Below are 24,194 nucleotides of genomic sequence, written 5' to 3'. Positions count from 1 at the left end.
AATTACTATATTTATCATATTACAATCAATTATTAAAAGATATAAATTCAACAAAAATAGTTTAATTTTATAAGAAATAATTCAATTTATTAATAAAAAACTATCATGTGAACAGAAATATAGCATAGCATTAGACATTGATTATAATTAATAATTGGGCCGTAGATCATAGACTGGACCAAACTGTTGAAAAAAGATGCCGTAAATGGGCAATCTAACACTTCCAACGCCAGCACAAACGTCATAAATCGTAATACCCCTGACCGGCCCAACAAACAGGGCAACCCGTTTTTTCTCTCTCTATTTATTTATAAACCCACTTTACTTCTTCTTGTTCCTCGTCTTAGGGTTTTCGATTTTCGGAGCTCAGATTTTCTTCAAGTTTCGCCGCCATGGGAAGAAGTATGTTCTTCATCTTTGTTTAATTATTCTGGATTAGTGTTTCGATTGTACTGTTAGTTAGTTGTCAATTTTGTTTTTGTTTGTTCAATCGATTTTGTGAATTCAGTTTCTTCGCCGAATTGGGGACAATAATTGAATTCCGCTGTTTTTTCTGCTAGTTTTTGCTTGATTTTTTGTGTTTATATGATCATTTTGAGTGATTATTCGCTATAAAGTCTGTAACTTTTCCCATTTTTGTTTCGATTCGATCAATTTATTTTTAATAAATACTGATAATTTGTGGTAGTTCCGATGAATTTGTGTTCATGTATGTTTGATTAATTTATGAACAAATGACAATGAGATTGATGCAAATTTTATTTTTAATCATTGTTTAAGATGTGTTGCGTTAACTTAATTTCGCTTTTGTTGATTCGATAGTAATATGCAATATGCTCAAATGAGGGATTTTCTCTTAGATAAAGTGAAAATTGTTGTGATAAATGGAGTTTTTTTTTTTGTGCCGAAGAAACTGAAACGTGATTGTTGTAAATGGATTCAATTTAGGACCGGCAAGATGTTATCGTCAGATTAAGAACAAGCCATACCCTAAATCCCGGTTTTGCCGTGGTGTTCCTGATCCTAAAATCAGGATTTACGATGTCGGTATGAAGAAGAAAGGTGTCGATGAATTCCCCTTCTGTGTGCACCTTGTCAGTTGGGAGAAGGAAAATGTGTCAAGTGAGGCGTTGGAAGCTGCCCGTATTGCTTGCAACAAGTACATGACTAAGTTTGCCGGAAAGGATGCTTTCCATCTAAGGGTTAGGGTTCACCCGTTCCATGTGCTTCGTATCAACAAGATGCTTTCGTGTGCTGGAGCTGATAGGCTCCAAACTGGTATGAGGGGTGCTTTTGGCAAACCTCAGGGTGTTTGTGCTCGTGTTGCAATTGGTCAGGTCCTCCTCTCCGTTCGTTGCAAGGACACTAACAGCCATCATGCTCAGGAAGCTCTTCGTCGTGCTAAGTTCAAGTTCCCTGGTCGTCAAAAGATCATTATCAGCAGGAAATGGTATGTTTACTGCTTGTCTTTTTTATTAAGGTTTCAACACTTATTTATTTGCAAATTGGGATGTGTAGTCTCTGGGTTAGAGTACGAGTACCTGCTTTTTACTTGGGACTTCTTTTTTTTGGTTCAACCATGCTCATTGTTGGTAACAAATGTTATAAAATATTCATAGGAAGCTTTAATCGTTTTAACATATTAGTTATACACTCTACATTATTTGATCAGTTTTTATGCAATACTGGTGGTTAATTTAGCTGGTAGTCTTTGAATCTTGAGAGTAGTGGTTGATGCTAGTCTGAACTTTGAATTACGAGTATCATGTTTCCCAGTACTGATTTCCTTAACTCTATTAATCAGGGGCTTTACCAAGTATAACCGTGCTGATTATTTGAAGTACAAATCTGAGAACAGGATTGTACAAGATGGTGTCAATGCCAAGGTATGTTAATTTTTTTTTCCTTTTAATTGTATATGATGGTTAAATTTAGGATTTTGTGCTCTGCTAACCTGATGACACTGGCTAATATTGATTTCATTTTGTGAATGGAAGTAGTAGTTGGATCTCTTATATGTAGTATGTTATTTGATTACACTGTAATTTGTATTAACAGTCACTGCATTATCAACGTGTTCTGTTTGTTGTGCTTCTTAACTGTTGGTTTATGCATGTTTGGGATTTTCGTTATATGCATTATTATTGACGAATTGTGAAGATTTCTCTGTATTATCGTGATTGAGCGTGTAAAACTTTGCTTAGTACCAGTACTTGATACCAATCATCCTGGTGCTCTTTATCTTCCGGAATTTACTTGCCTTGTGTTATTTGCCTGTGTGGGCATATTTTTGGAATATTCTTCTGCTTTTGCCTATGTTAATATTCCAATTTGCATATGCCGTAAACAAATCTGTTCATTAGCAAATTAGCTTTGTCAATTTCCTGTGCATGTGGAGTTTTTACTCCTGCCTTCATCATTGCTGTAGATCACTTATTATTAGTAACAATCAGTAGTGATTTACGGTGCTGTCTAATGTATTTTGTGCCTTGCAGCTTCTTGGTTGCCATGGACCTCTATCAAACCGCCGTGCTGGACAGGCTTTCCTAACAAGTGCTACTGCTATCGCACAAGAGAAACTTCAAGCTTAGATATTTGCCTTCCTATATGATTGATCTATACCAGACTTTTTGGTTGTAGCTTAATGATCATTTTATTATCTGTGACTATTGTCGTCATACATAGAATTTAAAACATGCGATTCATTCTGGTCCTTTTTAGTTGGTGTTGTGCATCAATGAATCTATTTGATATAGAATCATTCTCTGCTCTCTTAGAGATTATGTTTTTTTTAGACCAAGTTATTGGGTATGTTCATTGATTTTTTGTTCATGGCTTGTAAGTTTGTTATATTCTGATTTTCTGCCTTGCTGGTTAGATATAAGCGCATGAAGCAACTTTTTAAGAATCGGACTAGGGCAACAGTAATGCAATGGGACATCTCTAATGTTTTAGATTAATGCCATTAATCTACCAATGTCCACTTAGGGTCTGTTCACATTTACTGAATTGATTATTAAACTGAAGTGAAAAGGCCCCAAGTAACTACCAATAAATACATATTAACGCCATTGTAAACTATTGTACTATAAGGTTTTTAGAAGCCTATTTTTAACATTTATTACTAACATAATAAAGAGAAATGGACTTTTAAATTAGGGACAGAGGGAGTACATGTGATGTAGCCTATACTAGTTTGATACGCGACGATACGTCTTGGACATTCTTAAGTAAGGTCATGTTTATCATTTTTTTTCCACTTATTTAAATAATACTCCCTTCTTTTTTATATACTTGCCTCACTTTTCTATTTCGACCGTTTTTAAATATTTGCCCCATTTTCTTATTTGGAAATTTTTTACAATATTTAATTCATTTCTTTCACCCAGTGGACCTAACCTAGATCATACATAGTATTTTATTAATTTTATATTCTCTCTCCTCTATAACTGCTATAGCAGGGTACCATGACTCGTGTCGACACGTGATTAGTCCAAAATTTTTAAAAATAATTTAACATCAAAAATAAAAATAAAAAAAAATCCCAGCCACCTATCCCCACCGTCAAACCCTAACCCCCACCCCTAGCCTTGTCGGAATCCGGCCAACCACCCGTCTTACCCATCGAAACCAAATGGCCAACCACCTTTGACCCATCCCCGAGCACAAAACCACCAATTCAGCAACCTTGACTCCCAAAACCACCTAAAGTCATCGCGCGCATGTTGGTGGTTTTTGGGATCATGGTGGCTGGGTAGGCGGTTACGGGGGTCGGGGCTAGGTTAGTTGGCCTTCTAGAAGGCCGGCTGTCGAGTTTCGGTGGACAAGGGGTGCGACCAGCCAATTATCGTCGAATTTAGGGTTTTGCAGTGGGTGTGGCTGTGGTTTCATTGGACTTCGTAGTTGTTTTGGGGACTGGGGTGGCGGTGTCAGGTGCGGTTTCGGTGGTCGGGGGTTTGGCTGGGAGGTTGTTTCGGTGGTCGGGGGTTGGATGGGAGGTGGTTTCGATGGTCGGGGGTTGGATGGGCCAGGAGGGTCTCTCGGTGGCCGGAGATTGGATGGGAGGTGGTTTCGGTGGTCAGGAGTTGGATGTGTGGTGGTTTCGGTTGTCGTGAGTAGTGCTGGCAAAAAGTCGTGTCGAGTTCGTGTTTGGTCTCGTGTCAATTTCGTGTTATTTATAAAATTTATCAAAAAACTTTGTAAAATGTAAGATAATTCTATAGTTTGACTACTTTTTCTAAACGAGTCGTGTTCGGGTTGATTTCGTGTCGTGTGGGCTTCGTGTTTTCTCTTGGTAACTTCGTGTTGTGCCGATTTCGGTCGTGTTGTTGTGTCGTGTCTGAGATTGTCACCTCTAGTCGGGAGTTGGCTGAGAGGTAGTTTCGGATGGTTGTAAGTTGGTGGCTGGCCGGATTCCGGCAAGGTTAGAGTTTGTGGGGTGGTTGGGAATTTTTTTTTTACTTTTTTTTCTATTTTTTTTATTTTGTACCAATGATACGTTGACACGTGGCTAAAAAAAATCTCTTTCAGCAGGTTACCAGTCATTGGGACTATTGTTGGCAAACTACTCCCATTGTTAGGATTATTAGATAATAAACCTTAGTTGGGATTATTTAAAGTAAATCGCCCATATTTGGGATTATTAATGTGTATTTTTCCTTATTTTTTTAAGGTAAAGTGAACAGGGCCTTATTGTATGAATTTTATCATGTTTTACTCGTGTTGTCCCCTATTTTGAGATAAATATTTTTTAGGATTCGTATCTGTATCAGTGTCAGTACACGTTCTTTTGCAACCTAGCAAATGACATAAAAGCTCAAATGGGGAACAATTTTAGATTTTTAGGACTTAAAGAAGGGAGATGTATACCACAAATGAAATCTTACACGACTCGCTTCTTTAACATAACTAATACGGATTAAGTAACTTAAGTTACAAAGGCCATGTCATTGGTATCAGAGCATCATCCAATGTTGCGAGTCTTGTGATAGATCAAGTATAATCTCGAAGGGTCGACATATATACAAAGGTTTGAACTTATTACCAGGTGCAATGTAAATCATGTGACATGATCTAGATCGAGTATAATCTCAAGGATCAACATATATACAAAGGTTTGAACTTATTAAAAGGTGCAATGTAAATCCTGTGACATGATCTAGATCGATTATAATCTCTTAGGATCAACATATATACAAAGGTTTGAACTTAATAGGTGCAATAAAGTATGCACCGTGCATGTCATCATGGTGCCATTGTGTACTTCAACACAATCATGAGTACAAAGGATCGATCAACACCATACAATGAATTAATCTTCCCTAACTGGATATTATGCTATCAATGAACACTATGTTAGGTGCGTTAATTACGTGCAACACACCATCAATGTTGTACTTAGTGATAGCAAAGACATAAATTAAAATTCTAATAATCTATATTGGTAACTAGATAAAATCTTAAGTACCAAGCGACGCAAATATCATACTTTGAATGAGGAATAACCACAGCTGTTAAGTTTATGATCATATCATAAGATTTTATATCTGAATACAGATTAGATCTAATTTATTTTAATCATACATATACAATCATATATCCAAAAATTTTAAATTTTTATTCATTTTGTATGAATACTGATTTGAAATCGTAAGCTTACCCATTAAAATTAAATCGAGAAGACTTATGCTTTATTTCATATATCTTGTGTGTGCGTGCATAAAGTGTATTATATGTCATTGGCCTCCTTGCATCAAATTAAAGGATGAATACAATTTGAAGCTTTTAAATTCGCAAAATTCTTGTGCAAAAAATATACTTGTATAATGTGTGTATTAATTGTATAATTGCTCATTGGATAATCAAATTACTCAAATTAACTCTTGTTTTTTCAGACAATTATGAGACAACAACTTAACAACATCATATAAACTGATTAATAATATGGGTAGGGAAGATCGACTACAAAGAAAAATAAAACATAACAACATAACTTATAGAGCACTGAATTTAATTGTGACAAAACATAAACTTTTAAAAATGTTTTGATTTCCCATGCAAAGTGACATTCTCAATCCATGCAAATTAAATCCATTTAATTTGATCAACGATCTAATTGTACTCCTCATCCTCCTCATCGGATGCCTCCTTGTTCAGGTCAACCACCCTACGACGTTGCTCCTCGATAGTAGGCAAGGCGCCGAGGGTGAGTCCTACTGAGGGTGTTGGTGGTGCTAGTAGCAATTGGACAAAGTTGGCAGCTTCAATTTCACGCTCACGCTTTAATTGGATATGGAACAATTCGACGAGTTGTGGTGGTGGATTACCGTCGTGGGCTCGGAGGACCGCCTGCCATGTCTCTTGGGTAGAGACACTGGGTGGTGGCTCAGTATGGATGTACATCATATGACCGCGCAAGTCATATTGAGAAGCAAACCTAGCATTGCATTGGACGCAATAAAAAGTTTGCGTCGCTGGTGTTGGTGGTTGTGGAGGTGGTGGTGGTCGTGGTGGTGGGTATCGGGAGTTAATTGGGCTTGGTGGACGGCTTTTCTCTCCCTTCGACTGGTGTGAAGTCAGGATTTCTAGGTCATAGGAAGAAGCAATTTCTTTTCCTTTGCCCTTATCCATCGAAACTGAACAGGGTTTTCAGAGAGAGATGCTCTCGCCAGCAAAACAATTATCGGTGGCAGTGATAGTATAATACTTGAAAGGGTCTAAGTGTTGACATTTTTATAGCATTTTTGGTATGATTTTTACCATAAATGAATTTACTAGGTTCATTCACTTTGTCAAATTATGTAAATTATTTTTATAATGCATGAGAATATTAATTCATTTTTTAGAACACTTTGATAAGAGAGGAGATCCAAGGGTTATTAAATAGTTGTGTTATTATCGGACGGTTAGAGTGAGGCCATGTAATTAATAATAATAATACAACAATTGTACAATAATACCTTTATATATACTATCACATTTTCTCTAAAATAAAAAACAAAAAACAAAACAAAAAAGGAAACCTATCACATTGATTATGTCTTTGATTATTATTTGTATTTTTAAGGTAATATGTATCATGGTGATATGCAAACCATGGGAGTACATAGATGTGTGCGCGATTTCCTTCCATAATTGTAAAAGTAGCTTTGGAGGGAAAATCTACCATTTAAAAAAAAAAATTAATGCTATATAATCAATAATAAATATTAAATTTATCAAAAAAAATATAATAAATATTAAATTATACAACATGTTAATTTGATTTATATATCTTATCATTTAAGGGTTTGTTATATTCACCTTATTTTCACTTATTTCAGGTCTAATAAGTTTAAGTTCAAATAAGTTCAGTTCAGAAAAAATAATTTTTTATAAGGGTTGCTCAAGTTCAAATTACAACTACAATAAGTTTTAATAAGCTATGGTATAAAGTTCAGATAAATTCACGTAAGTTTAGATAAGCTCAGATAAGACCGGATAAGTAAAAAAACAGGTGAATAGAACACACCCTATATTCAATTTGTCTCATATTACATGCTTCAATTCACAAAGTTTTATGCGGCTGGCCGCACCGTACAACCAACCACAATAATTTTTTTTAACTCTTCTCCTCTCTTTTCTCTTTCTCTCTCCTTTTTTCTTTTTCTCCTCCAAGATTTGTACTCTCTCTCTCCTTTCAAATCTCTCCTTTCATTTTCTCTTTCAAACTTTCTCTCTCTAACGTGGTTTGTTCGTCGGTGGTGGAGGTTTATGGTGGTTTCGTAGTTGGCGTTTCAAGGTCAAATTCAGCCGTGAAAACTCTAGATTTTGGCCTTTATAGCCATATTTGGAGTGAAATTCGAAGCCATTGTTAATTTTAAGGTATATGTTTACTAATTTTATTTTTTGCGGTTTGGTTGTGGGTTTGGTTGGATCCGTGTTTGTTTGTGGGTTCGATGAATTGTGGTGGTGGCGTGGCGTATCGGGGCTGGGGCTGGTGGTGTATCGGGGTTATGGGTATGGGAGTTGGTAATGGCGTGGTTTAGGTAATGGTGGTGGTGTGGTTTGGGTAATGGTTTAGGTAGGTGGATCATGGTTAGGGACTGGGGATGGTGGTGTTAGGGGCCTGCGCTAGTGGCGTGGGGAAGTGGGTACGAAAGTTGGTGGTGGTGTGGTGGAGTTTAAGGCTTTGAGATGCTGTAGGATTAGGGGTTACTAGGTGGTGTAGGATTAGGGTTTAATTACTATATGTTAGGGGTTATTAGGTGAGAGGGGTTACTTGGTCAGGGGTTACTAGGTGGGTTACTAGGTCGGAGGGGTTACTAGGTGGGTTAATAGGGGGGTTACTACTTACTAGGTCGGAGGGGTTACTAGGTTGAAGGAGTTAGTTGGTATGGGGTTAATTAATCGTTCAAGGGTTACTAGGTGGGTCAGGGGTTACCAGGTAGGAGGGGTACTTGCTTAGGGGTTACTTTGTCATTATTTGCTGACTTGGCACCCTGTCGCATCGTGTGGCTGGCCGCACCAGAAACTTGGTGGCTTCAATTTAAACATAAATTCTCACAAATCTTGAGTAAATGAGACAGAGACCAAATTAATGAAAGTCAGAGGCTGACTTAGGTATTATCTATATTACATAGTACATACCTATCATTATTATTCTACAACAGGAATTTAAATTATTTATTGATGAAAATTAGTTACAATAAGGTTTATTAAGTTCAATAAGGTCTAATAAGTTCAATAAAATCTAATAAGTGTCAATAAGTTAAATAATTTCTAATAAGTTCTAAATAATTAAATAAGATTTGATAAATTCCAATTAGTTCTAATCAAGTCTAATAATAAGTTCTAATAAGGTCCAATAAGTTTTAAGGAGTTTAATCAGGTCTAATAAAGTATTATAAGTTCAATAAGTTCAAATAAGTTTAATTAATAAGTTTAGATAAGTTCAAGTCCGATCTTATAAGGTGAAGAGAACACACCTTGAATACTTCCTCCGTTTCTTTTTAATTGAGACTTTTCTTTAGTCACGTTTGTCAATGCACAAATTCAATCGTTAATACTTTAATTACTGATAAACAAAAATTATAAAAAGTTGATATTTTGAAAATATATATTGTGATGAATCTAACAAGATCTCATTTGACTATATTTTTTTTCCACATATAAATTACAAAACATGGTCAAAGGGAGGTGCATGAATAATGCTAAAGTTAAAACGTGTCAACTAATAGAAAACGGAGGTAGTATTATTTTTCAAATTAGCTGTGCATTAAAATTTTTGAAACCAAACCAATGATTTCAAAGACTTCAACCAACAAAGTAGCTAGGAATTGGGAATTTTTATAAAGATACAAATATGGAGTACATAAATACTTTCTATTTAGAGGATACATATCTTTTCACTTATATGTACTACAGTAAATTTTGAAATTCGATAATTTTGGATCTTAAAATACATACCTTCAATTTAAGGCTGATGTCGTGATCTCTTCAAATTAGTTCAAAAATTTGAAAACGATTGTTGGGTTATTCATCCCAAGTCCCACTTGAAAAAAAAAAAAAAGGATTAAAGGACTTTCGTCCTAATAAGTGGAAGCACACTCCATTATTTGAGGCTTTTTGAGAAGATGTTAAAAAACAAATGCTAAGCACAAAACGAACAATATCATATACGAAGTATAATGTGGAGTGGAGTGGAGTGTGTGTGACTCAACAAGTGTTATTAGAGCCAATGCTTCAGCTGGTGATCACTTTTTTCTCGCAATAATTACAAGTGAAGAGATAAATACGAGTACAAAGTAATAAATATGTCTAAGTGTCATTAGTGCATGATTACAATTTATAAAAATGGACCCAAAAATAAATAAATGGAGATTTAATAACAAAAATAATTTTTTTTTTAAAAAAACAAAGCTCAGATGCGCTATAGTATAATCTGAAGGTCAGACAAATTGTGGCGGACCCAATCTGCCACTAACGGCGCAAATCTCCTCATAGCTTTTATGCACCAGCCGGGAATCGAACCCGGGTCTGTACCGTGGCAGGGTACTATTCTACCACTAGACCACTGGTGCTTTTTTGATATAGCTGAGCATAAACTCATCTACCAACTATGAATATAATGTGCCTATACAATGTAACAAGCTTTGTGTATGCAACAGAATGAAGCTAGCACTTTATTTTTGATAATGTTTAATATTATTACTTTGTTTAACATTATCAAAATGAAGTCGCCAATTTATATATACGGTTCGGGATGAACAAGCATTTAAATATTTTAGGCGACAAAATGTTGTATATTTAATTACATACTACGCATAAATATTGTAAGTAAAATCATAAATATACTTGATTGCAACAGCAATACTGATTAATGATAGTTCATATGCTTCTATGAATCTACGATAAAGACTATGACATTCAAATTTTGATTAAGATTCAAAAAAGTGTGAGATGGGTGTATAAATTTTGGGGGAGAAGAAGATAAAGAGGAGGGATATGGACTGACTAGCCCAAATAAATGAAAATTGATTTTATTTTTCCATTAAAACTTTTGCAACTATTCATAAGTATGCCATTGATATACACAACTACGTACATCTCAAATACCAATACGTACTATATTATTTGAGGTTTTTATGCTAGAGTAATCCTTAAGATTGTGCATGTTATTTTTAAGATAGCATTATTATTACATGTAATCCTTAAAATAGCAAGAATTGTTGACTGATGACTGTTAGATGAACATAACTTGCAATGTTACCACTTATAAAAACACGGGTGTTACAAAATTTATTAAAGGCGAAAAAAAGGCTAGTAACGTAACACCATCCAAAGGTCGATATGGATAAATGCATAGGCGGTCCAGCAAACACCATTCAAGAAACCCGCCAGGGTTAGAAAGAATGGCATGTATTCCACACTTTTAGTTCTCACCACTTTTTTCTATAATTAAAAAAATCGTGTATTAGTATCATTTCATAAACGTTACAAAATATTTGAAATAATTTAATTGTTTGAAAACATTATAAATGTTAAAGGATGGATTAGAAAACGTACCATGATTGTCAATGGTGAGAAATACATTGAAACATTGAAAACCACGCAAAAGGCTCCAACAAAGATAGTCCTCTTATCAGTGTTGTGGAATATCAACAATGTTAAAAGCAATATTACCCCAAAGAAGACGACCTCTCCAAGCAAAACCAAAGAGATAAATTTCTGCAATATACAAATATGTTACAATACATTAATATTCAAAAGAGTGCAACCCTATTGAAATAAACTAAATATTTCTATGTACGAATTTTATTATCACATCACTAGTTCTTTAATCAAACGGAAAAAGGATATAAGAAGTTTTACCCTTTTAGAATTAGAGGCATAAGTGAGAAAGATGGCGAGGTAGATGAGCTCAATGCCCAAACCAATGTCATTTATAGTAGTTACAAGGATGTTATTTGGATGGACGAAGGGAAGACCATATAAACACCAAAATAAACAGTTTATAACCGTGCATAGGCAAAAATGTAGGCCTGCAATTGATTATTCAAACACATAAATATCATACGAGTATAATAATTATAAAAGTTTTAAAATTAAATAAGTTAAAATTATTCAAAATTGAAACGTTAACGTGTGAGAAGTATTTTTTTTTTTAGCTTCCTAATCTATGTTTAGAAAAAAGAATATTATTTTAGACAGTACAATTCAAAATAGACAAAAAAAAAAACTTACACGGGAGAAAGGAACAGTCCAAAAGAGATGACGTTTCCTGCAATACAAAGTAGATAGTGTTGTTTTGTTAGATTTAAGCAAAACACAAAAAATTTGGTAAAAAAGATCAAGTAATATTAGTATAATTGTTGAATGAAATTGAAGGAAAAAGGGTAGAAAAGAGAATATATATATACCTATAATTCCAAGGGTGTTTCTGATTGCATTAGGGCTCACCATTTTGTAATAATTTCAGTACTTGCTCTGAATCAAAATCACAATTAGAAGAGATTTTCATGATACAAAAAATAAGGTTGAATTATCTTTAATTCACTTTTGTGAATTAGAAAATATAAATTATATTGAGACTATTCACATATCAAGCAATAAATCGTAGAATATAATTGATTATGCTAAAAACTGATTGAATTAGTGAATAATGACTGTGCATTTTATCTAATAAATAACTTATTTGGGTTACATATGTTTCTTAGTTATTAGTGGGATGGGTAGTTAAGTGCAAATTATAGCAAGAATTAGTACGAAATTATTACTTAAATATGTTAATGTTACGGAGTAATATTTATTCTTGGGATCCGTTAAGTACGAGGTAGCATATCCACTTGTATTCTCTTGAAATCCAAGTATAGTGGCTTTTTCATTGGATTGTACAAGGTATTACTAGAAAATTATCACTCAAATATAATTATAAATTACAATTGTTTACTAAGAAAGAAAATATATCTTTCTAATTATGAATACGTCAAACACTGCATGTCCAATTTCAAGTTTCAATTAGGTCAAGTCAATAAGAATAAGAATAATTAATTAATAACAAACTAATTCTTTTTAATGGATATATGTTTCTTTAAAGGTAAAAAAAAAATAAAAAAAAATAAAAATAAAAATATTGCATATAAAAAAATACGTAATTCATAATACAATTTTTGTTTGTACCATATAAACAACTATTATGATGATTATTCTATTTCAAAAAATCAAATTTAAACAAGATTACTAAGATTAGTTACAAGAACATGCTTTTACTTGTATACAAACCATAAACTGTACTACATCAAAATTTTCTTACTTTGATAGCATGAAAAAATACCAATAGTCTTTCTTAGGTCAAACTCAAATATAAATTTTTTGTTTTTCTATGAACGATCGAGAGAAAAAACTACAATTCGCAATTACAACATTGAAACAAGAAATCATAATGCTTACGAAAAATTGAGAGGAAATACTACACTACGTAATAACTAATGACATTATTGAAAGTTCTAAGTGATGAAGAACAAAAACAGAAATTGCAATTACATAATTGAATGAGAAAAAGGAGAGCTTACCAAACTCTACGAATTGTTTTTTTGAGAATTTCTGAATTTCAAAGATTGAAATATTGTGTGTTTAGATTATGGCCTTAGGGCGGATGAACACATGTATTTATAGGGCTTTGGATGACACAATTTGGGTGAAGTAAAATTCTTTTATATTAAGTTAAATTGGCTTAGGAAAACACTTTTTATACTGCTAATCAAATTACCTTAATTATCTTGAATTGAAACGGATATATTTTAAAATTGTAATAATTAGTTAAATACTTATGATAATATTTGTTTTTATTTTGAAAAAGGATAAATGTTATTCTTTCCGGTGTAGGATTATGTTATCCAATCAAATACAACATGTTAGCCAATTAGTTTGTTGGCTTTAATTTTATAAATATGGAAATTTTGGTTTCTCCTTTTTTATTTTTTAAAAAAAAAAAAAACATATAAACTTGTTGCCATAAGGACTCTTTTGGAGCTCCAAAAATTGGACTCTATTGGTTTTTTTTTTTAAAGAAAAAACATATAAACTTGGTGTCAGGCTCTAGCTTGAGTCTCAAGCTAATGGCTAGAGAATTGTTGAAATTACAAGCAAGTCCCTAACCATAATCATTGGAGTTGCTCTAATAAAAATTTATTAGGAATATAAGTAAAATTTAAATTAGTTAATTAATGACAAACTCAAATAAATTGAACATGATCAGAATGATATAACATCTATCAAGTCAATATCGTCAAGGTTTGGTCAATGTCCAAGTCTTCGAGTTATCCATTTCTATGATTGTACATTACACTATCTATTTTGACTATTTATACTCATTATTCCCTTAATTATGAACTGCCAAATTTTATTGAGTTTTAGTTTTTTGTCGTTGTCAAGGCAAGTAATTAACGCCTAAATCAATTTAATTTTTGTACCGAGTAACATTTTTATATAGGGGCCCATATTTTATCGTAATTATAATTCATAACAGTTCATTATTTATTTTTTCTATAATCTTCAAATCGAAAATTAATTAAGAGATAAACCTTTTTTTATTTTTTTTTTGAGGGAAGAGGGATCTACCAATTAAGTAAGGCAAATACAAATTAAAATAGATAATCCGTGCCCTTCCAATAGAAGTCTACAACTCTACATATAGAAGGTCAAGATTTTCATAATTTAAGAGGATACTCCGTATATCTTATCCTTAACTTGTTCATCAAGGGAGGTCAATGATTTATTGCTTCTTAAATTAATCCTAATTACAATGTATTAGCTAAGAATTTCATGAGCTGTCGTTATTAATTTTGTAAATAGTCTATGTTAATTGATTTCCCTTAATATTGTTGAAATAGAAATAAATTCTCATTATGCTTCGTTTTAAAAACAAATTCCCAAAGTAGTGCCACGTAGGATTGGTTTTCGGTTCAACTTTTGCAATTTTTTAAAAATAAAATCAAGGAGACCTGTTTTTATTTAAAGGCGGTCTCTTTAAACTTATAAGTTTAAATGTCAGCTCTCTCTTCTTGCTGTAGGGTAAGAATTAACAAGGACGCAAAGAGACCTGTCTTATTGAAAGGCGGTCTCTTTGAAATAATCTTCCTTGCAGACTAACCCTTGTGAATTAACCAAGGACGCAAAGAGAGCTATTATTGTTAGAAGCGGTCTCTTTTTTAAAACAGCTAACGATAATAGCGCTTTTAAACTATAACCGCTATTACCATTAGCGGTTTTAAGTTGAACCAAAAGCAAAAAAAAAAAAAAATGATCCTACGTGGACACTATGTAGGGAATTTATTTTTAAATCAATGTATTATGGGAATTGATTTTTATTTCAACAATATTATGGGAAATCGTTCATTGATTTTGTACTCGTATTATGCTAGTAATTGATAGCTTTCCATATTAAATACTCCGTAAATATATGCAAACTAGTTGTGTGCCCGTGCGATGTCCGAGTTTTTTTTTTTCAATTTTTATTATTGAATTTTAAGATAATTTTTTAATTTATAGGTCTAATTTTAAAAAAGATAATTGATACATTAGTATTTGACATTCTTTTGTGATGATTTAGTGGGCATATAATGACTAATAATAATGTTGGTGGAAATATTCGATTTAATTACATTAAAAAATAAAAAAATAGCAAAAATAAATTAAATTAAATAAATGTTCAAAACCCGTTGGGTTGACCCGAACTCAAAACTTTGGGCAAGGGTTGAACATTTCTTGACTCGTAACTTGAAGTGACCCAATCCGAAATGACTCATGACCTGACCCTAATTAACAGGTCAATATAGTAATAAAATTCTACTTAGATTATGGATTTTTACACTTTGAACTACTTTCTTAGCTCCAAAATATATTAGCTCCAAAAATATTTTAAAATATGCATATATTTATTTTTATATTTATATACAATATATTTCACCAATACATTTATATCATATCTTTCTTGTTAACCAAATGAATATGTTAGCAATATGTATTTAACCCATACATAAGATCTCCTTTTTACCCACTATCATTCATTCTCTCATACAACATATTTTTTCAATAATCAGCTACTAAAAATATTTTTTCTTATTTTTCCCAACAAGCTTTTCACACGTAATTATATACATTTTTTTTTTATTTTTTTTTGAAAAAGCATTGTTATATAAGTGGTAGAGTTGCATATAATAATATGTAAGTTAAGAATTTGATTTGATTTTATTTTCTTACTTAAGTTTTTGGTATCAGTTTTTTTTATTTTTATTTTTATTTTTATTTTTTTTTTTGAAAGAAAGGTATCAATATATATTGTGATATGATACATTAATTTTTTTTTAATTCTTATATTTATGTAAAATATTTGTTTTTTTAAAAATAAAAATAATAAAAAAAACCCCCTTAGGGATGCACCAAAAAAATGACACATGTCAATTTTTGGTGTGTCTTTTATTTTTTTTTATTTTTTTTGACAACAGCAAAACCCTAAATTAATCATAAACTAAAGTACACACTAGAACATTAGGGGTAGAACCATATAACAACTTTCTATTCGGAAGCCATACAAGTTCGGTGGGATAAGACGCTTTCCTTTTTGAGCCACTCATCCTGCAAAACAAAGGGTTAGTAAAAACAGAGGAAGTTAAACTTCTTAGAGAATGACTTTGCCTTCTAGCTCTGGAACGACAAGAAGAAACCAATAACTTCAAATTTTGAGAAGAGGAATTGTTGGGGCTTGCAGCAGACTTCACCGGGGAGTAGACTGGAGCATCTGGAAGGGGCACCGACGTACTTTCACACGATGATGACACTTGATCAACCATACCTATGGTCGAATCTTCTTGTGCCAAATTTGGAGTTGCTTCACACCTATCATGCCCATTCACAGGGGGGTGACTAACCTCCATTGGTGTAAAAACTTCTTGAGTTTCAACACAATCCATCTTCTTTGGATGATCGAGTACTCGGATGCTAATAAAATCCTTCTTGGAAGAGCAATAGTAGTGTAGTGTCCGTCCCTTAAAAATCGCTCCATACATTGTTGGAGTGAGATGCAAATAGGAATCAATACGTTTTCGGTTACAAAACCGATAACTTGACCCTATAAGATTTGGGTTTTTTGTTTCTGAAGTTGACTTCAGATCAGAATTGTTATCAATAATGTTGGGCCTTCGATCTTGATCGATAGGGTTAGCTTAGTGTATAGTTATTAATTGATTGATTAAATGAAAAAAATAAAAAATTGAAGAAAAAAGAATTAAATTTTTTTCATAGGAAAAAATTCTGGTTGGATGTATAACCGCAAAATGTTGTCACTTTATCAATTGGCAACCGGATATCTGCTGAAAGTGACCCTGCTTTGCTATACAAAACGACGTCGTACATATCTAATTGACTTCAATTTTGTAAAAACCCTTCTCACGAGAATCTCTCTTGCTACAATTGCTTCCATTTCTCCCCCTTGATTTTCTCCTCTTTCATTTTTGTAAGGAAAAAAAAAAATCAGAAAATAATTGAGCAAAACGCAGAAAATTAGCAATAAAACGACATGCAAAACGGAGGCAGTAGCAGCAACGGCGGTAGAGAGGCGCGGCAGCCGTTGTCGGAGGTGGTGGCCGACTGTGTGATGCGGTGGTTTCAAGACACTCTCAAGGAGGCTAAAGGCGGCGATACTAATATGCAAGTTCTTGTTAGTCAGATGTATTTCTCTGGTTATGGTGTTCCCAAAGATGTCCAAAAGGTCCTTCCTTTTTTTATTTTTTGAGAGTTTTATTGATGCCCATCATTTTAGATTGTGTTAATTTAATGAGTTTGATTGTGGGGTTTTGTTAATTTCATGAATTAGTGATGTTAATTAGTGAATTTGAATTTGCCCTAAAGGTTTGATTTTTAAATTTATTATTTTGGGGAAAAATTTTGGTTCAATTTTGTAACTTTGGTGTTATTTGGTGATTTTTATGGATGCCCATCATTTTATTTTTGCTGAATTTAATGTGATTGTGTGTTTTTGTCAGTTGATTGATTTGTTTGTTGACTATTGTGATTGCACAAGTTTGCATATTCTATGTATTGAATGGATAAATTCTGGGTTTGTGACAGCTTTTTGAGTTGTGTGGGATCCAGTTTGTGCTTGGGGTTGATTGTTCTCTAATGGGTAGTGTTATGACAGTTAGATTCCTAGGGTTTGGTTGGATTCCTTAATTTGAATTGGAATCAAAATATGTTAGTTCTTCTTTTGCTCCTTTGTTGAAGCATTAGCTGATACTTGATTCAGTGATTGTGCTCCGACATGAATTGGGCGAATGATTTGGCTAAATATTAGGGTTCTAGTTTTTTGTATAGCTTGCTTTAAAGTTGTAAAGATTATTTTTCTTTTGGTGCATAGTCCTTTTTTCGTCCTAGGAATACATATCCATGCAGTTTGAGGCTCCCTTGTCAGCAAGAACTGTAACGGTAGAAGCAACTAGAATTGATGTGAGATACTAGTACTTGTTAGTGTGCTTTTTATAAGTTGCTTCTTGATAGCTTTGGTTTGTGCCATAATGTTGCTTATTTGTTTGAGATCATGTCTCACTATCTATGGATTTCAGGCAAAAGTATGGATGTCAAAGGCTTCTAGGGTAAGATCATCAGTTTGGAGAGTGGGCGAAAAGCACCCTGGTAACGTCCTTCATTCCCTTGGAAAAAACCTGACGTTTCTTGTTCTTGCTCACTTATATCATTCTTATCTTTTCCCTTTCCTTATTTTGGTTTTCTTGTCTGTGGTCTAAATAGGCTATAATGCAAGTGATTCAGATTCTGATGAATTGATGGGTGGAGCACAATGACTAAGTTTATCGGACATTGGTAACTAAGTGAGTTTTAACTACTTTGGCACTGGCCTTCTAGTTGAGACTTTATAGATAGAGATATTTCATTTTGTGGTACGACTCTTTGTATGCACACTTTTTTGGTGTTGGTGTATGATATATTTCTAGTGCAATTTTAATCATGATGTCAAATTAATTCATTGTATTTATATTGATTGCATGTTTCTTCGGCTTCTTGCTCTTCTTTTGCTTAAGCTGATTTGGTCATCTTATATAACCTTTTCAAATCAAATCATTAAACCTGGATTCTCTTCAAACTTAACCTCTACTTCGCTCACCTCAAACCCTGAAATAAAATGAAGGAAAAGAGGGGAAAGCAGGTCAGATGGCGGTCTTGGATGGGATTGGAATGCGTGTAGAGCAAATTTGAAAAAAAAGGATGAGGCCTTCAGAGGCATTGGGATATTCTCCTTATGGCGCTCTTCCTTAGAAGGGATAACATGTAGAAGGGGCAACAATAGGACAAATTTGGAAATTTGGGAGTTAGTTGGAAGTACTGAACCTAAAATTTAGGAGCACTTGTGCTCTCCTTTGGGCCCTGAAGTGCCCCCGTTGGCAGGAAGCTTTTAATATATAATTAGTGTGATTCTTCAGAAGCTGGTTTAGCCATGTTGCATATTCTGAAAATGAACCTAGTATCTAGGTGTGTGTGTTTTTTTTTTTTTTTTTTTTTTTTTTTTGGCTGAATCTTCCGGTGGAAGAATTATAAATAACTTTGTCGTGGTGATAAAGCTCATCTCCTTATATAAAATTCTTTTGGAACTCGGAGATGAATTGCTCGAGCTTCCCTCATAGGCTACTGATCCGTTTCCGCTGGAGCTTTAACAAGCTCTAGCTAATAAGCAATATTCTAGGATTGGCTTGTTTTTGAAAGAATCTCGTCCGTCAGTATTGAGGAGTCTGATCCCATCTGTATAGATTAATTAAAGTTTTTGTAGGTAGATACCTACTTGACCCTGAATTTCAAGCAGTGACCATGTCTAGTGTGGTAAGCAATGATCATCCACTGACCCACATGAGAACAAGCATATGACCTTTGCTCATGGTGCATTTTTTTTGACGTTCTTTCTTTGTATGTTAAATAAGTTTGTATTAGCAGTTGAAAATTGTTTAGATACGGGTTGTGATGAGGAAAAGTTGGAGTATCATCAAATTTTACCTCTCTTTCTTCGTCTTCGTTGCTATTTTCTGATAAATGGGAAGCATCTAAAGCACTCCTGTTTCTGTTTCCTTTGGACTCCATTAGAATTTAGATTGAAGAACTGATTGGAAGAAGGTAGATGGTAGATAAATCCTTTTGTGATGTTCCTGTAACTTCCTGTACCAGCTTTTGATGCTGCTTCCATTTTGCTTGCCTGAAGATGGCGAAAGCCTCAATACAGCTGCCTGGATGAAGAGTTAACCTTTTAGTGGATCCATCTGCTAGTATTAAAGGACATTGATTGACATAAGTTACATACCATTATCTCTTTAAACCACTATATATTGAGAGAGAAGAGAGCACAAGTGACCTCACCACAACCAGCTGAGCTTGCACTGTACACCTCTATTAAGTATTAAGGTCTTTCATCATGGAAACTGCATGCTTCCACCCAAGCAGAGAACTCATTATCCTGTTTAACTACCAAATTTTCCTGATCTTGGAGTACATCCAGCCAAACATAGACGTATAGAACCAACCCTAAAACTGTGAATGTTCAAGTCTCTATCAAACTTTTTGATGTTTTATTATGACCCAAGAAATGATTGATTCCCATCTGAATTGAAATCATATATCGAGGAATCCTCCTATTCTATTTGAGTAAACAATCTTGGCTTTAGGAGCTTAATACAATGTTACAACCATACCATCCCAGCTATATGATTCTATGATATACTATACTTGGTATTAATTAATCAATTACATGTATTTTTTCACTAATTAATTTCTTAAACATTTTATGTATTCTAATATTGTTTAATAGCTGAGATTAATGATGTTACTCGCATCTTCTTGGTAGTAATGTGTTAAAGATTTCCTTAAGCTTAATCACCTGAAGAAGTATTTGTGAATGATAGAAGACGTGAGATTGATCCTTGTTAGAATTTAATTTTAACCATCTTCTGCTGCACATTATTTGTTGGTAGTAATGTGTTAAAGATTTCCGTAAGCTTAATCATCTGAAGAAGTATTGTGAATAATAGAAGATGTGAAATTGATCCTTGTTAGAATTTAATTTTAACAATCTTCTGCTGCACATTATTTATACTACTATTTTAAAACATTATTTCTACTACTATTTTCAAATATCTTACAGTATATACAAAGCTAAAGAATGAGTTCTGAACACATTCTATGCTCTATGATCCTGTCCTGCTCAATGTCATGCATGGAGGGAGTGTAGGGGAGGGATACATTAAAATATGATATTTTAATTCTCTTATGAAATAGCTAGAGGACGAAGTTGGGAGAATTGGATAGAAAAGAGCAGCGTGTCTATATATATATAGGAGAATAGAGGGAAGAGTATTAAAATTTTATCGAGTGTTCCAGTTTCAGTGTTTATGGGAGAGGATCAAGCTTCTTGGAACCTTGAAAATGCTTATAATGTTCTGTAACCCACATATCATCTATCATTTTTGTCGTTTTCTTTATATTCTGCCCATAATTCCTGTTTATTACACTCAGGCGAGTGGTGTATCACTATCATAGTTAAACAAATCTATAGGATCTTTTACTATCTTCCATTTCATCCAGTTCTGTTCTTACTTCTTAAGACCCCCACTGGGCAAGGCTCAGATCTTGATCCTTTGCCTTCCTACACGGTGGAGACTGTGGGTAGCTGAATTCCTCTGTTGATACAACAGAGAGGCAGATGGTGCAATGTGCACTTAGAAAGAATCTGCCGTCTATAGACCATACACTTGCTCCCATATAACCAATGACCCTACCAGGAGGACACAATAGTCCTCCTGCTTTCTAAGTAGTCACCCTAACAACATGGCATCATACGCTTGCTTGTTTACAATCAGCTCAGTAATCTCTAGGGCATTCAGATGATTTATGTGAGTAATGCTAGGAGTCTTACCACAGATGATGCAACCCATTGTTCCTGAATATTTTTTTTTCCCCATATTAATACGGGGTAGAGTTGAAAGACAAGACAAGCTACAGGCTACAATAAGGATTTGTTAGATTGAATGCTGGCTTTGGTTATGTGAGGTTTTTTGCTAGTAACACAAATGAAATTGGCAGACAAGCCGAACTACCATTTACAAGACCTCAGAGCGACACCTACATTTATAAGTATCATTTTGATGTGAACCCCCCTGATATAGGATCCTTGGCATATTCTGAATTGATCATTTATCAGCCGTGGACTAGTGGAGGTTGAAGATATGAGCTGCTTGGACAGTCTTGTATACAAATTTGGAATCAATGAATCTTTATGTTTTATCCGAATGACAGTAGACCAGTCAGGCAGCCACCCTGCAGGAGGATCAGTCGAGTGCAGACTGCGGATTTTAAATTTTGATGTGAATTAAAACTCAGTAGAGCTGTCTGCAAGACCTTAAACCTCTTTATTAGGGAGGTTGGCAAAGTTTATTATGGAAATCACTTGTCTGTAAATTCTTTTGTTCTCTCTTGATGTACACTACTCCATTCTACGCTTGGCATATATAGATGTGTTCTGATATCTTATGTAGTTGAGAAAAAGTAGAAAGGGTTAAGCCATTGCTGTTTATTCTAGATACTTTCGTTGTATTTTCTACTTCGTATAAAAAATTTTAAAGGTTGATAGTAGTTGTGCATCATCAGGTTTTCGTCGATCTTGTAGTATGAAGCTGGAAAGTGAGAAGCCAACTTGGTATTATTTAAAAAACTCTGGATTTTAGATTTGGAGATGGAATGCGAAAGCTGGATGGGGGCCATGGAAATCAGAAGCTTGAGAAACTAAGAAAAGAAGCTCGAGCACTGTTTTTCTATTTTATCATCTTCATAAATGTTTGTAAAATTACCTTTCGTTAATTTTGGAAAGAAATTGAATCAAGGAAGCATATTTTAAGCACTGTTAAGAGTATAACTATTGATATACTCATACTCCTTCCTAATCCTAACTAGTAACACAAGTCACAACTCGCAAAGTCGCAAGTGTAAGCAAAATAGTTCAAGCATACACGAAATTTCATCCTTATATAGGAATTCCCCTAGTAAAGAGCGCTTCCTAATGATTATTTTTCTCAGTTGTTATAAAAAAAAGTACAATATGTAAACACTTACTCCATTTTCTTATTTCTCGCTACTAGTAACAAGCAAATACTGGTATGCTACAAAGAAGAAAAAAAGACGATAACATCATTTACGTAGAAGAAGCTTATTGATATGACATGAAAGCCTCTCAAGATTTCGACTTAGGATGACACATACTCATATGATTATATGAACTATGGAGCAAGCATGGAAACATAGACACAAAAATTCAAGTTCAGATGCGCTATTATTTAGCTGATCAGTCAGATTCAAATGTGACGGGCAAACGTCACATTAGGGCGCAAATCATTCATCATAAATTGAAATATTTGTTGCACCAGCCGGGAATCGAACCCGGTCTGAACCGTGGCAGGGTACTATTCTACCACTAGACCACTGGTGCTTTTTTGATTAAGTTTGTAGTATATTTAACTACTTTTTCCAAGAGTTAATACTCAAAGATAATTTAGAGGTTGAATTTAATTTTCATTTAAAATTTTTTCATACTAATTGATGATTTTGAACTGTTGTAGCTTGTAGGCTTGTAGCCTTGATTAATACAGTAGATGAAACTAGAATTTTTATTTTTTAAAAAAAAGAGCCATCTATTCATAAGTACGAGTATATGACTATTTTATTTCTTTTAAAATGACTATTGGCTCATCTTAGAAAAATAAGTTCAAAAAGATAGATTCTAATAAAATAATTTTTTTTTAGACTTTTATGGCCAAATTTTATAGACCTTCCACTACAAAGATATACTATTAGGATGATCATCACGTGGGATATGTATGTGCAAAATTTGTCTTGAAATGAATTTTAAAGTAACAATTTTTTTTAAAATCAATTTTCACACATTTTTTTAATTGAGCATGTTCATAGTCACAGATTCACCAGATGCGCTTTTAAGATTAAATAAAAATGAAACGAACAGAGTAATCAATTTATATGTTATTTTAGAGTGGGAAAAGAATAAGTTAATAGGCTAAATGTACATCACAAAAGAAGACATTTTATGGGTAACCAAATAACTTCGGGTAGCAGTACAATATTATTAAAAAAAAAAAACATCATACAAACTTTCAATAGTGTTTTCTTGTCAATGTTACAATGTCTAAATGATGATATTTCATACATTTATCCTACAGAAGTGGAACATATTTGTAAATATTCATACAAACAGCAACTGTTCTGCTCTGCATAATTACATATCTTTGTGCATAGAATCATACAAATTACTTCAATTGCTACTCTGCTAAGCCACTGTGCACATCATCAGTGTTCAACTCCCATACTTCCAATTCTGGCTTATCAAATATAGTTATAGTCGAGAATGCAGAAACACATTGAGTAGGCTGATACTGAAGTTCATGCAGTCGAAGGTCCTCAAATCGTGAAGCATAACAAGACTACATCGCCTCAAAAAACATATAAAAAGAGCAGAAGAATTGGACAAAGAATTTCTCTTATGTGAATGCTTATGAATCCATTCGATAGTATCATAAATAGTTGTTCACCTTGAAAGATGTTTATATTCAGGAAATATCTAATCAAATTGAGAGTGAGGGATAGCTCAAGTGGTTAGA

General features: G+C 33.6%; 2 protein-coding genes, 2 non-coding genes and 1 pseudogene across 7 annotated transcripts; 2 read left to right on the top strand and 3 right to left on the bottom strand.

Moving 5' to 3' along the window:
• Positions 1-247: 247 nt before the first annotated feature.
• Positions 248-2,832, top strand: LOC110698116 (60S ribosomal protein L10-like). The gene is made up of 4 exons (XM_021875522.1): positions 248-402; positions 949-1,450; positions 1,805-1,886; positions 2,496-2,832. Exons 1-4 carry the CDS (start codon positions 393-395, stop codon positions 2,589-2,591), a joined length of 690 nt encoding a protein of 229 aa, XP_021731214.1. The 5' UTR covers positions 248-392; the 3' UTR covers positions 2,592-2,832.
• A 7,158-nt stretch (positions 2,833-9,990) lies between these two features.
• TRNAG-GCC lies at positions 9,991-10,061 on the bottom strand. Its single transcript has one exon. It is a non-coding gene; the product is annotated as a tRNA-Gly (tRNA).
• Positions 10,062-10,800: 739 nt separating this feature from the next.
• LOC110698264 lies at positions 10,801-11,943 on the bottom strand (annotated as a pseudogene).
• Positions 11,944-16,907: 4,964 nt separating this feature from the next.
• On the top strand, positions 16,908-22,441 carry LOC110698115. Of its 4 annotated transcripts, none has more exons than XM_021875521.1 (4): positions 16,908-17,248; positions 18,099-18,168; positions 18,283-18,362; positions 22,196-22,441. In XM_021875521.1, the coding sequence occupies exons 1-3, from the start codon at positions 17,057-17,059 to the stop codon at positions 18,333-18,335; spliced, it is 315 nt and encodes a 104-aa protein (XP_021731213.1). In that variant the 5' UTR covers positions 16,908-17,056; the 3' UTR covers positions 18,336-18,362; positions 22,196-22,441. The 4 variants fall into 4 exon arrangements, with proteins under 4 accessions (XP_021731213.1, XP_021731211.1, XP_021731212.1 ...); XM_021875519.1 differs by having other exon boundaries at positions 22,177-22,441; XM_021875520.1 differs by having other exon boundaries at positions 22,163-22,441.
• Positions 22,442-22,941: 500 nt separating this feature from the next.
• On the bottom strand, positions 22,942-23,011 carry TRNAG-GCC. The gene has a single exon. It is a non-coding gene; the product is annotated as a tRNA-Gly (tRNA).
• Positions 23,012-24,194: the final 1,183 nt, after the last annotated feature.

This window comes from Chenopodium quinoa, unplaced genomic scaffold (assembly GCF_001683475.1).
Source record: "Chenopodium quinoa cultivar QQ74 unplaced genomic scaffold, ASM168347v1, whole genome shotgun sequence".
Classification (NCBI taxonomy): domain Eukaryota; kingdom Viridiplantae; phylum Streptophyta; class Magnoliopsida; order Caryophyllales; family Amaranthaceae; genus Chenopodium; species Chenopodium quinoa.
This window is presented reverse-complemented; position numbering and strand designations above follow the sequence as displayed.

Excerpts from the sequence above, each read along its gene's own strand:
- LOC110698116 (XM_021875522.1), top strand. Across the intron at positions 1,451-1,804 it reads ATCATTATCAGCAGGAAATG|GGGCTTTACCAAGTATAACC; the intron begins GTATGTTTACTG and ends TCTATTAATCAG. Across the intron at positions 1,887-2,495 it reads AAGATGGTGTCAATGCCAAG|CTTCTTGGTTGCCATGGACC; the intron begins GTATGTTAATTT and ends TGTGCCTTGCAG.
- LOC110698115 (XM_021875521.1), top strand. The coding sequence starts at position 17,057 with ATGCAAAACGGAGGCAGTAGCAGCAACGGCGGTAGAGAGGCGCGGCAG. Across the intron at positions 17,249-18,098 it reads TTCCCAAAGATGTCCAAAAG|GCAAAAGTATGGATGTCAAA; the intron begins GTCCTTCCTTTT and ends TATGGATTTCAG. Across the intron at positions 18,169-18,282 it reads AGTGGGCGAAAAGCACCCTG|GCTATAATGCAAGTGATTCA; the intron begins GTAACGTCCTTC and ends TGGTCTAAATAG.